Genomic DNA, 12,594 nt, shown 5'->3' on the forward strand with positions numbered 1-12,594 from the left:
CAAAGCACTTTGAAAATTTAAAAATAGGTATTTTGAAATCCCACACTTTGTACTTGCCCTCCACTGCGAATTTTTTTTATGTCTTACCACACTTCCTAGTGGTTGAACACCGTTCGATAATTCCATACACCACACCACAATTCCGGAGATCTGCGTATTTCTTGAGTTTCAATTTTCTTTCTTTTTCTTACAACTAAAAGCAATTAAAAGAATAATAATACTAAAAAAAAAGTAACGATAATAGAGAGTAGGGAGGGTCAAAATATTCAATTGTGCTTTGTAATATCAATTGAATGGGAAGTTAAAAAAGAGTAAATCAGAGCGAAATACAGATTTTTTGGCCCTATTCGGTATTTGGGAGTTGCTTATCGAGAAATATGATGTAATCTATTCATGGTTTGATGGTAAAAGAAATTATCTCAAGACACTATTTTAATTGCTTTTATGCGAAAATAAGAAAGTAAAAATAAAAAAAAATAAAATAAGAACTATAATATTTGTACTAACTTCAAGATAATGTAATAATCATGACTCCCCCACCGATGTTAAAGCGTTAATAACTGGGTTTTGTTTTTTACTATGATATCATTAAAGGAAGTTTAAAAAAAATACCGTTAGCAAAAAAAATTAATCTGTGAAATTTAACTTCATAATACAATATTTGTCAATGTGTTAACTTAAGAAAAGGAATTATAAACAGAGGGGTAGATGAGAAAAGCTTATCTCCTATAATTCTAATTCTAGTGGACTCGGGAGATGAGTTCACATCTCATTCTCAACAACTATATGAAAGATAAGGATCTTTTTTTTTTTTTGAAGCGCTATTTTTTTATTATTTTTAATTTCGAAGCATTTGAGACCCTTTCTTGTTAATAAAGTGTAGTTAAAGAGCTTATTTATGGGTGCCGGATAGTACTGTTATGGGTATTTCCGTTTTTTTGCATTCCTAATTAAGTCCGAATAATTATATCCTCGTTCAGTATAGCTCTCCTTTCCTTTTAAATTACAGAACTGATAAGAATTAATTTATTGTGGTGTATTGTTGGAACTTATAGTGTAGATTTGTATCAAAAGGTACGTCATTTTTAGAATAAATCTCGCTAACTCTATTCGACTATGCTGGCTTTTTTTCTTTTAGTTTAGAAATGGGTCAAAATATTGAACGGTTCCGCTAGATATAATCGTGGGGTAAGAGGGCCAAAATTGATGTAAATCTCCAATGCGATAATTATTTTTTTTACTCTCTCCTATTCACCGCTTCCGCTTTATTTTTAGCGCCTACCTAATAAAAATTGATGTAGTAATGTGGACAGTTCTGATAGAAGTGGGCGTAGAAAACACCGGTTTGTATTTGTAGGCACAGATGCTTTCAAAAAGGTACCTGAAAATATTGTAAATAAACAAACAGGGACGCGAGATTTGAACGAATACGTTAATGAATATTGTTGATTACCTGTCATATTTTAGTTTCTTGTTTTTATCCTAGCTTGAAATGACAGTAACCACGATTCTGTCAACAAAACATTAAAAAGGTTCGTACAAAGATACATGTTTCTTTATAGTATCAAAAATCTCTAATTACAGCATTATTGAAATTATTATAAACCTTTCGAGTTAAAAACTTTTAAGAATGGACAATTAAGATTAAAAATTATTGAACTTATATATAATATCATTTTCTTCTTGTTTTCTAAAATACAGAAGATTTTTTCTAACGAAAAAAAATGAGAATAGATGTAAAGTTTTGTGCTGATATGAAAATACTTCCACCTTTTTTTTTAGTTTATTGAAAAAAATTATATTACATGATTCAAAGAGATCATAGTAGTATTAATGGGTATTGTGGATGTATATGATACCAATGATAAATGGCGGAATGCAATTAATAAAACAACAAACAAGTTCACAAACAAAAACATTAAAATAAATATTTTTCTTTAGTATTGTAAGAAATGTACTATAATAAAGAGATTTATAGTAGTTACTCTTCGTTATAGGACTCTTCAGTAACAACATCAGATTCAGAAATGAAAGTCACTTCAACCCATGCTAGACCTTTACTTTTCTCCTCCTCTTCCAATTGGAGTGTGAAATTGTCAGAATCGGCATATTGGTAAATGAAAGGCTTGGTTCCTGCAACTCCAGAAACAATGTTCTTCACAAAATTTGGAACTTCTCCCATGACGTCAATTCTTTCTATCCTGTTTTCCAAAGGACCTTCAATCATGGCCTTAATTTTGTGCTCTTCTTTGCCCTCGGAAACCTCTTCATCTTTTAAATCAGATTTTACACCGTTCAATTCAACTCTGATGTATTTTGGAACGTTCCAGCCAACTGAGTCAACTTCTTGGTTCATGTGTAATGTGTTGTTATCGTAGGTGACACCAAGAATGTCTTTATCACTAGTAATGATACCTACGGAGACCTTTGTATTGGAGTAGGATTTTGGTGTGATGTACTCCATAAGAACAAAAGTGTTTTTTTCAGAATGGAAACAAACGAAATTCCAAGCTTTGGCCGCATGATGTGGCTTCATACCTTGGAAGGCCATAACAAACATACAGTAGCAATGGTCCTTTGTATTGAAATCCAGGGTTCTTTCCTCGAATTCTTCGGCTTCAACATCTTCTTCTTCTTCATTTTCCTTAGTTTCATCACCTTCGGTCTTCTTCTTTGGTACTTTTAGCTTGATCTCACCAACACATGAGTTTCTTGGCCAGAAAACATGTTTCATGGCACCCCAAGGTTGCTCTAGGTTATCACCGTAATAGGTAGCTGGATCATCACCCAACTTGGCACCTGGTGTCAGTCTAGTAATAGTCAGGTCTACAATAGATTGTTCATTGACATTAGAAACCAAATGGTACTGTGTATTATCTTCACTCAACTCAACGGAGAGGTTGTCAGCATAGAAGTTGGCATCCTCGATGCGGAAGTTCTCCAGCTTGGTGGACGTCCATAAGTTCAAATTCTCTGGATTACGAGAATCGAAGATTCTGAAAGTAAACTGGGCTGCAGTGTGCAAACCAATGATGTTAGAGTGGATGATCTGGGCAAAACCTAGCACACCAGTCTTCAAATTACTGAAATAAAACGTAACCGTCTCAACATTGGTGTGATCAGGATGTTGCCAAAAGAAATCCTCACGAGTGGTCTCCCTAAATGGCTGCTTCCCTTCAACACGCTCCGTAACACTATGTATATACTCCTTACCATACTCTGGCTCCGCAATACCAGTAACAGCTGATATACCACCTTGAATCCACCTCAACATGATCTAGTATTTATATTTTTTTTTTTTTCACTTGTTTTATTTTTTCTTGGGTTATTTTTCTACTTAAGAGTATTCAAATATATAGTCTATTAATGTTATATAAAAAAAGAAAGCTCTCTATTTTAATAGCTTAAAATAAATAAATCGATGAGGAAGTATTTATTTTTTATTTATTTAATTTTCCCTACTCAATACATCGCCCCCCTCTCTCTCTCGTCCTTCCTCTTCCTTCCCCCCCTACCCTAGCTTTCCAATATTCATTTATCCTTCTTGTTTTATTGATTTTACCTTACTTTGTATATAATCCTTGTACAATGTGTCCAGGACCCTTATTCAACAATATAAAAAAAAAGCAATTTACACAGAAACTAACGTACAAGACTTTATCTTTATTTTGTTATTCATTAATGAAAAATTTTTTTTTTTCAGCTTCTTTGGTTGATGGTATCGATGCCTTGTTGATGTTTTTTTTTTTTTCCACATCAAAATTTCTTTCGAGAAGAAAAATTCTTTATGTTGAACAAAAAAAATAAAAGAACTTCCTTTTTTCTAACACTGAATTGTACGTACAAATAAACGTTGTACTTATCTTTCTGTGCTACAAAAACAAAAGTGATCCCCTTCTATGCAGCAAATATAGTTCCTCGAGACTTTTTGCTTTCTTTCTTTTTTTAACAGGGTAATGAAAAATATAATTTTTAATTTTTTGAAAGTCCGCTGATGGGTTTCGAATTGGATATTCTTGTAGACGGTACGTACATGTGAGTGATAACTATGCACGGGAAGGTTGACAGATTCCCTGAAGGGACTCTCTTTTGAAGTCGGGAGGAGTGAAAAAAAAATATGGCACTCTCTGTTCGAGCATGCTGATGAAGAGGTATTGAGGAACTATATGGTCAATAGTAAGGATAACTTCATAAGTATTCAAAGCGTCGCGTGGACAAAAGATTAGCAAAATGTTTAGGGTGTCTGCTAGGAGGGTTATTGCGCGGAGATGGTACCAGCGGCCGCAACTGCACCACATCAATGGTGAAAATACGCCTTTGGCGGGTGTTTTCTCTGCTAAGGGGTTACAGAATGCATGGTTCGACAGAGCTCAGTACTATGCGTCCCAGTTGAATAAGTACACCCAGGGAACACAGGAGACTACTCTGGAAAATATAATATACGAGGACTCGAGGTCATACATAAAACGTCATGTTACCAACTACGCAAGTCTCTTATATAACCTCGAATTTGCGCTACAATCTTTACATGGTGATAAGAATGGTGTTGTCCCAGAGACGCCGCTTGGAAGAGAGTCGTTGCTGGCGACACCGGAAATTGCTACCGAAATTACAAATCAACCAAAGATTACAGGGAATTTAGAGCTGCATCAGCTCCTAGAGAGTTCGTTTGGCTCCATCGCTGAATTCAAAACTCTACTGCTGAACTCCGCGATGGCTATCTCAGGGGAAGGGTTTACATGGCTAGTGGCTAGAAAAATCAAACAATCGGAAATTGATTTGATCTCTTCTTCAAAGGACAACAAGATCCAATTCGATAAACTTTTCGTACTGAACACATACAATGCTGGAACTCCTTTCAACTTCAACAGAGCTAACGCCGTGACAAATCTGAGGAAGACGCACGAGAACAAAACTAAGAACAACAACAAAGAACCGTTGGCTAAGGAGGAAGAGGACGAGTTCAAGAAGTCATTAAAAGAAATTAGAAGATTAAAAGAGGAAGCTGTAGAAGAAGATTTAGCCTATATCCCATTGCTTGCTATTGATGCATCTCCAAAAGCGTGGTTACATGATTACGGTGTTTTCGGAAAACAACAATATCTAGAGAATGTATGGAATGCCACGGAATGGAAAGTTGTTGAATCTAGACTAGCTGGTCTATCACGTTCTATGGACTCAAGTATCTAAAGTAAAACAATAAGAACGACCTTCAATTGCAGAGTCTCTTAACCAATCTAACCAATCTGATAAACAAAAATTGCTGTGTTCTTTATACGAAAAAGAAGTGATATCCAGTCTTTTTTTATAATTCTCATATTCAGCTGTTTCCTAAAACTCATGTATATTTATTCTTACCCTGTAAATATATATATGTATACCATATATGTAAATAATTAACATTTTTGAAAGAGCATTACTATCAATACTTTATGTAAATGATGATTTACGATTTTTCATTTTCTGCTAATTCCATATTTTAAACATAGATTTTTTCTTAATTACTTTTATTTTATTACATAATATGAAACTAAAATAATTCGGTGAAATACGTCGTCTTATTCATTATAGGTTTGAATTGACGCTTAAAAATTGATAAAGATAGAAAACAAAGAATGATTGAGAATTATGAGTATCTGGGTACTAAATACGGTATTAAGTTGCAACAAAATAGGAAAAAAAATAATGGAAAGTCTTTGTTGGAAGATAATTAGGTTTTAGAAAAAATGAATTGAAGAAAAAAAAAGAAAATCAAATAAGGTAGTGAAGTCTATAAATTGTTTATTATTTTCTTCCAACCTTCAAACTACGCACCCTCTTCAAAAATTTACTTCCTGAAGATTTCTTTAAGCTCGACTGCGGTAGGCCTAGGTATACATCTTCCTCATCATCGGGGTTAGATTCGCTTCTATATCTATCGTGTCCATCTTCAGTAGGCCCGCTTCTGGTTCTTGATAATTCATTTGCTCTGCTTCCACTACGGCTGTTTTCCCCAGCTATTCCTAGACGTTGAGATAGTGATTTATGTCTTTGAACGCCCATACGATTGCCTTGAGAGTGGTTTCTGATATCATCTCTAATGGCAGCTTTAGAGGCTGGTGCACCATCTAAGAATGTAGTAGAGCCTAATCCATATGTTGTAGGGCCATGAACCTTATCTGTTTTACTCTTGACATCCACTTGTTTGAACTCACCAACATTACCTCTAATTGCATCCTTTGTATTAACGGAGGCTGTACTACCGACAGAACGGTCACGTATATTATATAAGTCGGTATCGTCATCTTCTTCAACACCGAAAACTTCATTCATAGCTGATTTCTTAGTACTGACACCTCCAATAGTACTATTTGGACCATCCGCAGGGAAGGCCAGCACTGGTGCAGCTTTGCTATTCTTATTTCTATGTGGGGTGACGGCATCAAATGGACCATCGTGGTGGAAAGAACCACCGAATAAACCAGTGACATCAAGCTTGTCAATGGTGTCTACATTCTTTGGCATAACGACTTTACTCTTTCTTTTCTCCTTTCTAGAGGGAGAAGAATCCTGGTGTCGACGGTGACTATGGTGACGATGAGGCAAACGGTCACCTCTAGCGTATTCTTCCGCAGAGCCAGCGCGGCGTGACCCACCGCTCCTGTGGGTAGTGCTGCTATGACCATTGTAAGACTCCTTCTCCTTCGGGTATCCCTTCCGAGGGTGAGCCACATCTTCATACGCAGGAGGCAGATCTCTCGTTCTCTCAACCTTAGGCGCCTCCCTTTCTCTCGCGTACCTCTGTCTCAGCTGCTCCTTCTCCTCCTCAGCCGTCAAACGTCTCCCACCACTCACAGCAGGAGGCTTACCACTCGGAGTATCATACACCACATCATCCAAGAACGGGTTAGTATTAGTCCTCCCCGGCGCAGGAGGTGGAGACACACTCCCAACACTATAACGCCCATACTCACTACCTCCAGACCGGACATCGTCATGGGAATTCTGCCCTTTCACCCAGTCCTGATACTGCTGATCACCTTGGTACTGGTGAATACTACTGTCATTGGATGCATTCCTAAACGGATTATTCACAGAAAATGGCCTTCCACTCATCACAAGTTATTTATAAATCCTATTTTTTTTTATATTAATTTCTTATATCTATTCTTTTCCCCTGGGATCCTATTATTGTATATCAGCCTTCCTTGTTATTGTTGAATACCCTCTCCAATATATGGCTTTTAGTTTATCGTCTTGCTATTACTGGGAAGTGGGAAGTCCTACAAGTGTATTTATAAGAACAAGGCTTGAACCAGAAGAGATCAACCCCGTCGGCTTCAAAAATTTTCCTTTTCACCTGTCTGATTTTCAAAAATCTTTTTGTTGATGACGCGTCAGTGGGTTACCCGGATCATCAGTAATCATCTATATTATATTGTATTATATTGTATTAGCAATATTATCAATATTAGCAATATTGTATTATCAATATACTGTATATTGGCTATACACTCTATATTATAGTGGCAATACAGCACTATGCTCTCGAGAGGTATGTTATACTTACAATATACTTACAAAATGTGATATGCAAAAGTGTATTAACTATATAATCATTAGAATAAGAATAAAAATATTTGTGTATAGAAAAGAAATATAAGAATACTAGTTGGTCTTTTTTTTTTATTTTTATAGGATCAATGAGATTAGTAAAACTGTAGTGGTGCCGAATAAAGTAATTAACACAGGAGTTGTGTGGCGTGGTGCGACGTTTTTTTTACCAGAGGTCGTAGATAAAGTTTCATTCCAGGCCATCGATGCAGAGAGTGAGAAGTTGTCGAATTGAGTCGATGAAGTCTTACTGGTGGTGGGTCTCGAGGTGTCGTAGAATGATCTACCTTCTCCGGCGATGAGACCACCGGAGTATACTGTACCAGCGATCTGTCCCGGAATAGTGGTAACAGTACTGCTTAGCCTGGATGGATATAATTCCATTGAGTCCAGACTGGTATTGTTCTCCCATGTTGCGTAAGGAATATAACCAGATGTCATCGCTAGCGCCGTAGTGGAAAATGTCGTAAGGCTTGTTCTGTTATACTCATCAAGTACGGTAATAACGCTAAATTCATGGCTTCTGATCTCTGACAGGACATCACCACTGTACACCTTTGCTTGGCCTAAAGCAACCCCTCTCCCTTCAAGGTCAACAGCGAGATAAGCGTTCTTCAAAAATGGCTTACCAAGAATGTTGTAGCCCAGCACAGTGTTTGGTGATAACTGTAAAACGCAGGCATCTTGGCCGGTACTAAAATGTAAAGTGCTGTTTGTCTCCTCATCATAAGTTGTAGCCAAGAGATCCTTTAGAGGTACATTAATAGTCAAATCTTCAAATGTGAACTCGACACTAGCACCACTACTAGCCACATCACACGAAGCCAACCACAAATCTAAGGACTCTACATAAATAGCCGCGATCTGTATAGCGATCTGGATGATAGCCTTCGTGGGTAAATAACTCAATGTGAAAGAGGGGTCCAATAGCACAGGGGAACTAAAAGTATTTGTCGTCACGTTCAGTCTTTTACCAGAGCTAGAAGAGATATAGATAGGTCCCATAGGGATAATCGGGTACCCATATGCCTTACTGCTTGTTGATGGGTGGATAAAGGGGATCATATTGAATTTTCTGAATTCGCCTTCGACCAAATTTGGATCTACCGCACCAAAAATTAAACGACCAGCTGTGTCTCCACCATAGAGTGCAGTCTGATCGGGGCTATCTGGCCCATCTGTGTGTCCCAACCATAGAGAGTATGAGCTGGCGTTAATGAGATTTGCTGCTTTCAACGCGTCTAAGAAGAAGAAAGAGTCGTTAATGAAAGGGGCTTCGAGTTCCGCGTCAGAGTTCATTGTACCACCTAAGCCCAGTGACCCCATCGAGTAATTCTCGGAGTACTCAGCGTTAAAGAACGAAAGATTTTTCACCGTCAAAGTCTTATTTTTTAGTGTGACGTCGGCGTCAGTGCTTTGATTATAAGTTCCTGAGGACACATTCATGATCCTGAGTACGTCCATGTACTGTGTGGCATTCAAGGAGATTCCGTCTATGAAGTTGAGATGGTACTTGTTTGATGTAGTGTGCGAAGTGGTCGACTCGTTCGGATAGTACAGAGACCCCGAGAGACACCCGCTCTCGAGTCTATTACACTGCGTATCTAGCTCCCCAGATATCACCCACACGTAGGGTTGCGTGAGCCCCAGTTTTAAATGTTGTCTCTGCGCTGGCGTCCCCAGCGTGGCATTCACGTAGTACTCACCGTCTTCCGATAGACCAACTCTCAAACTTGGAAATTTCATATCATTGCTGAAATATTCTTCTAATAGTACTTCATTAGACGTTGCGTTCACCTCTACACTGCTACTTGGGATGTTCGAGAAACTTCTCGACACAATATTATTACTGGCCACGATATCTGTAACGCTAGGACTAGTAGGACTAGAACTAGAACTAGAACTAGAACTAGAACTAGAACTAGAACTAGAACTAGAACTAGAACTAGAACTAGAACTAGAACTAGAACTAGAACTAGAAGGAGTCGACAAAGAACTTGTACCGTTATGTGTAGCTTCAAGTACCGAATCACTTGCTGAATGCACCACCGATATGAGAAATAACACCGCGATCACTAAAACATGTTGTAGCATAACAATAGGGATACTTCTTGCTTATTTTATTTTATAGTATTGATACTTAACTAGATCTGTTAGATGTTGTAAACTAACATATGATACATACGAAAGACTAGCCAAACATTATATAAGAAGCTCTTAAAAATGCCCCAACGCCGCCAAAAAAAAATAAAAATTTACGAATTAAAAAAATGACGTCATTTTTAAAAAAAAATAAATCAAAAAACTGGAAAATCTGCGTCCGGGTAAATGCGTCCGGGTAATAGCAAATTGTTACAGAATTGTATTATTACAGTATAGTATTATAGTATTATTATAGTATAGTATTATAGTATTATTATAGTATAGTATTATTATAGTATTGTATTGTATTATTATAGCATTGTATTATTATAGTATTGTATTGTATTATTATAGCATTGTATTATTATAGTATTGTATTGTATTATTATAGCATTGTATAGTATAGCACTACTGTGCTATTACCCAGCTATTGTTATATAACAATACAATATAGTAATGTTGCTATACAATACAGTAAGCTACAATATAGTAAGCTACAATGTTGTGTATTACAATACAATATGTTATAATATGGTATTAGTGCTATGCTATGAAAGCTAATGGACGTAGTATATATGTTGTTCTTCTCTACTTAGAAATTACCGTAGTACTTTATTTTTTCATTCGGCATTTTCATTAAAATTTTTTTTTTGCTTCTGTCAAAATACAATGATGAGATGAGTTTGCTCTTTATATTATTTTATATTGAATTGATTGTAGTAGAAGACAGTACAGCAAGGATATATCACTCTCGTTCTATATTGTAATACATACAGGATATACCATTTGAAGAAAGAACAAAAGGGTCGTTTTTATTTATAGTTCTTTTTTCACAATAACCACCCAGTATATATTAATAACGGAAAGCTGAAATAACAACGAAACAACAGCAATAAGGAAATGACAGTGACTATTCAAGAATTGACAAATCACTCTTATATTGACCATGAATTGTCAGCTACCTTAGACTCTAGCGAGGCCTTTGAAGGGCCAGAAAAGTTGTTGGAGATATGGTTTTATCCTAGTGCTGCGAGTGTTCCAAAGGGTGCAGACGGTGTATCCCGTTGCAGTTTGAGAGACATCGCGTTCGAAAAGTGGGTAGCGATCTTGAAGTTGGTGAAGTGTGAAGTTCTCTCAATCAAATCAACGGAGAAGATGGACGCGTTCCTTCTGAGCGAGTCCTCACTGTTTGTATGCGATCATAAGTTGACTTTGAAGACTTGCGGTACCACCACCACTTTGTTCTGTCTCGAAGAACTGTTCAGAATAGTTCAGGAGGAATTGAAATGGGACATGCGTGCCACCGCAGCTTATCAGGAGAAAGATCAAGGTCAATACCACCCTTACAAAGTGTTCTACTCGAGACGCTGCTTCATGTTCCCATTGAAACAGCGTTCCATCCACAAGAGATGGACCGATGAGATCGAGTACCTGAACAAGTTTTTTTGCCATGGTAGCAGCTACCTAGTGGGAAGAAGTGACCAGAGCAACCATTGGAACCTTTACGTTACCGAGACCAACAAAGCTATAGAAGAAATAGAAGATTCCGCCAGCGATGAAGATGAGGACGAGACACTGGAGATCCTTATGACGGGGTTGGATCCCAAGTGCGCGCAACAGTTTGTATGCAAGAGAGAAGTCAAAACCGTCCAAGAGAGCCAGGAGGACACCAATACAAGCGAAGATGAAGGCCACCTGCTAGGATACAAGATGACCAACTCAACCAAGCTAGACAAAGTATACAACAACTCTAATAATGTTAGCTTCCACCATGACGCCTTTGCCTTCACTCCTTGCGGTTACTCGTCCAATATTGTCTTGGACGAACAATACTACTACACGTTGCACGTAACTCCAGAAAAGGGCTGGTCCTATGCCTCTTTCGAGAGTAACGTCCCAGTAGAACAAGTATCCTCGAAATCGCAGGACAACGTCTCCGTGGTAAACCACGTGCTTTCGGTATTTCAACCTAAGGACGTTTGCCTGACATTTTTCTCCAAGTCGATGGAAAACGACTCATTCCAGAAACTGATGAAGCTGACAAAGCTCGCAAACTACGCCAAGAAGGACAGAATTATTTATGACTTAGACGATTACCATTTACTTTACATCAGATTTGAAAGGACATCTAACTATTAGTCCTTGAACTCGAAATGTGAACCTTGAAACCCTTTTATTTTTAATTTTTTTTCTTTTTTTTTCTTTTTTTTTTTGAACTGCAAGAAAATAATTCTATTTTTACTAGTTTATCTTAACTGCACTTTTATTACATAGCATCAGGTTAATAGATTTAATTTAATTCACTATATTTGACATATTCTTTAATGCATTCAATGCATCTCTTGTAATACAAGTGTTAAATACACTCCGTCCTTCTATCCAGACATATTTTTTTTCTCTCTCTGCTGCCCGCCCAAGTCAGCAAAAGGCCCACATTCTTCCCAAAGGAAAAAAGTCCTTCCTTCTGCACCGTTCTGCTTACACGGAGCGCAGTTAGAGCGCAGTTAGTACCGCCAAACAGACGGTACCGTTCGTTGTCTGTCCGAATCTCTATCCGAATCTCTGTCCGAGTCTCTGTCCGAGTCCCTGTCCCTGCCTCTGTCTCTGTCTCTGCCTAGGTACGTAGCTTGAGTGTACGCTTGTGGGGGGAGATGGTTCTAGCCCTTCTACGAAGAAGAAAAAGGGAGACTAGAGATGGGCTAGGGCGAGCGTATTTAAAAGGGCGAGGGATATTTAAAAGGGCGATGAGATCAACTGATCATTACAAGGGGGATAAATATGGTAGTAATGGATCTCATGAGCCAGAACGTCATTTTGCTCCCTTTTTTTTTAGTTCATATACAATGTAACTAGATAAGC

General features: G+C 37.6%; 5 protein-coding genes across 5 annotated transcripts; 2 read left to right on the forward strand and 3 right to left on the reverse strand.

The window, feature by feature from the left end:
• Nucleotides 1–1,981: 1,981 nt before the first annotated feature.
• Nucleotides 1,982–3,274, reverse strand: SVF1 (Svf1p; the record flags this gene model as incomplete). Its single annotated transcript, XM_071051582.1, has 1 exon — nucleotides 1,982–3,274. One exon carries the CDS (start codon nucleotides 3,272–3,274, stop codon nucleotides 1,982–1,984), a length of 1,293 nt encoding a protein of 430 aa, XP_070907611.1.
• Nucleotides 3,275–4,230: 956 nt separating this feature from the next.
• Nucleotides 4,231–5,190, forward strand: MRP1 (mitochondrial 37S ribosomal protein mS43; the record flags this gene model as incomplete). The annotated part of the gene is made up of 1 exon (XM_071051583.1): nucleotides 4,231–5,190. The coding sequence occupies one exon, from the start codon at nucleotides 4,231–4,233 to the stop codon at nucleotides 5,188–5,190; it is 960 nt and encodes a 319-aa protein (XP_070907612.1).
• Nucleotides 5,191–5,784: 594 nt separating this feature from the next.
• PAL1 (Pal1p) lies at nucleotides 5,785–7,095 on the reverse strand (the record flags this gene model as incomplete). The annotated part of the gene is made up of 1 exon (XM_071051584.1): nucleotides 5,785–7,095. One exon carries the CDS (start codon nucleotides 7,093–7,095, stop codon nucleotides 5,785–5,787), a length of 1,311 nt encoding a protein of 436 aa, XP_070907613.1.
• A 576-nt stretch (nucleotides 7,096–7,671) lies between these two features.
• On the reverse strand, nucleotides 7,672–9,687 carry YPS7 (putative aspartic endopeptidase; the record flags this gene model as incomplete). The annotated part of the gene is made up of 1 exon (XM_071051585.1): nucleotides 7,672–9,687. One exon carries the CDS (start codon nucleotides 9,685–9,687, stop codon nucleotides 7,672–7,674), a length of 2,016 nt encoding a protein of 671 aa, XP_070907614.1.
• Nucleotides 9,688–10,635: 948 nt separating this feature from the next.
• Nucleotides 10,636–11,874, forward strand: SPE2 (adenosylmethionine decarboxylase SPE2; the record flags this gene model as incomplete). The annotated part of the gene is made up of 1 exon (XM_071051586.1): nucleotides 10,636–11,874. One exon carries the CDS (start codon nucleotides 10,636–10,638, stop codon nucleotides 11,872–11,874), a length of 1,239 nt encoding a protein of 412 aa, XP_070907615.1.
• Nucleotides 11,875–12,594: the final 720 nt, after the last annotated feature.

Source organism: Nakaseomyces bracarensis (genome assembly GCF_045282275.1).
Source record: "Nakaseomyces bracarensis strain CBM3 chromosome Unknown Scaff6_1, whole genome shotgun sequence".
NCBI lineage: Eukaryota > Fungi > Ascomycota > Saccharomycetes > Saccharomycetales > Saccharomycetaceae > Nakaseomyces > Nakaseomyces bracarensis.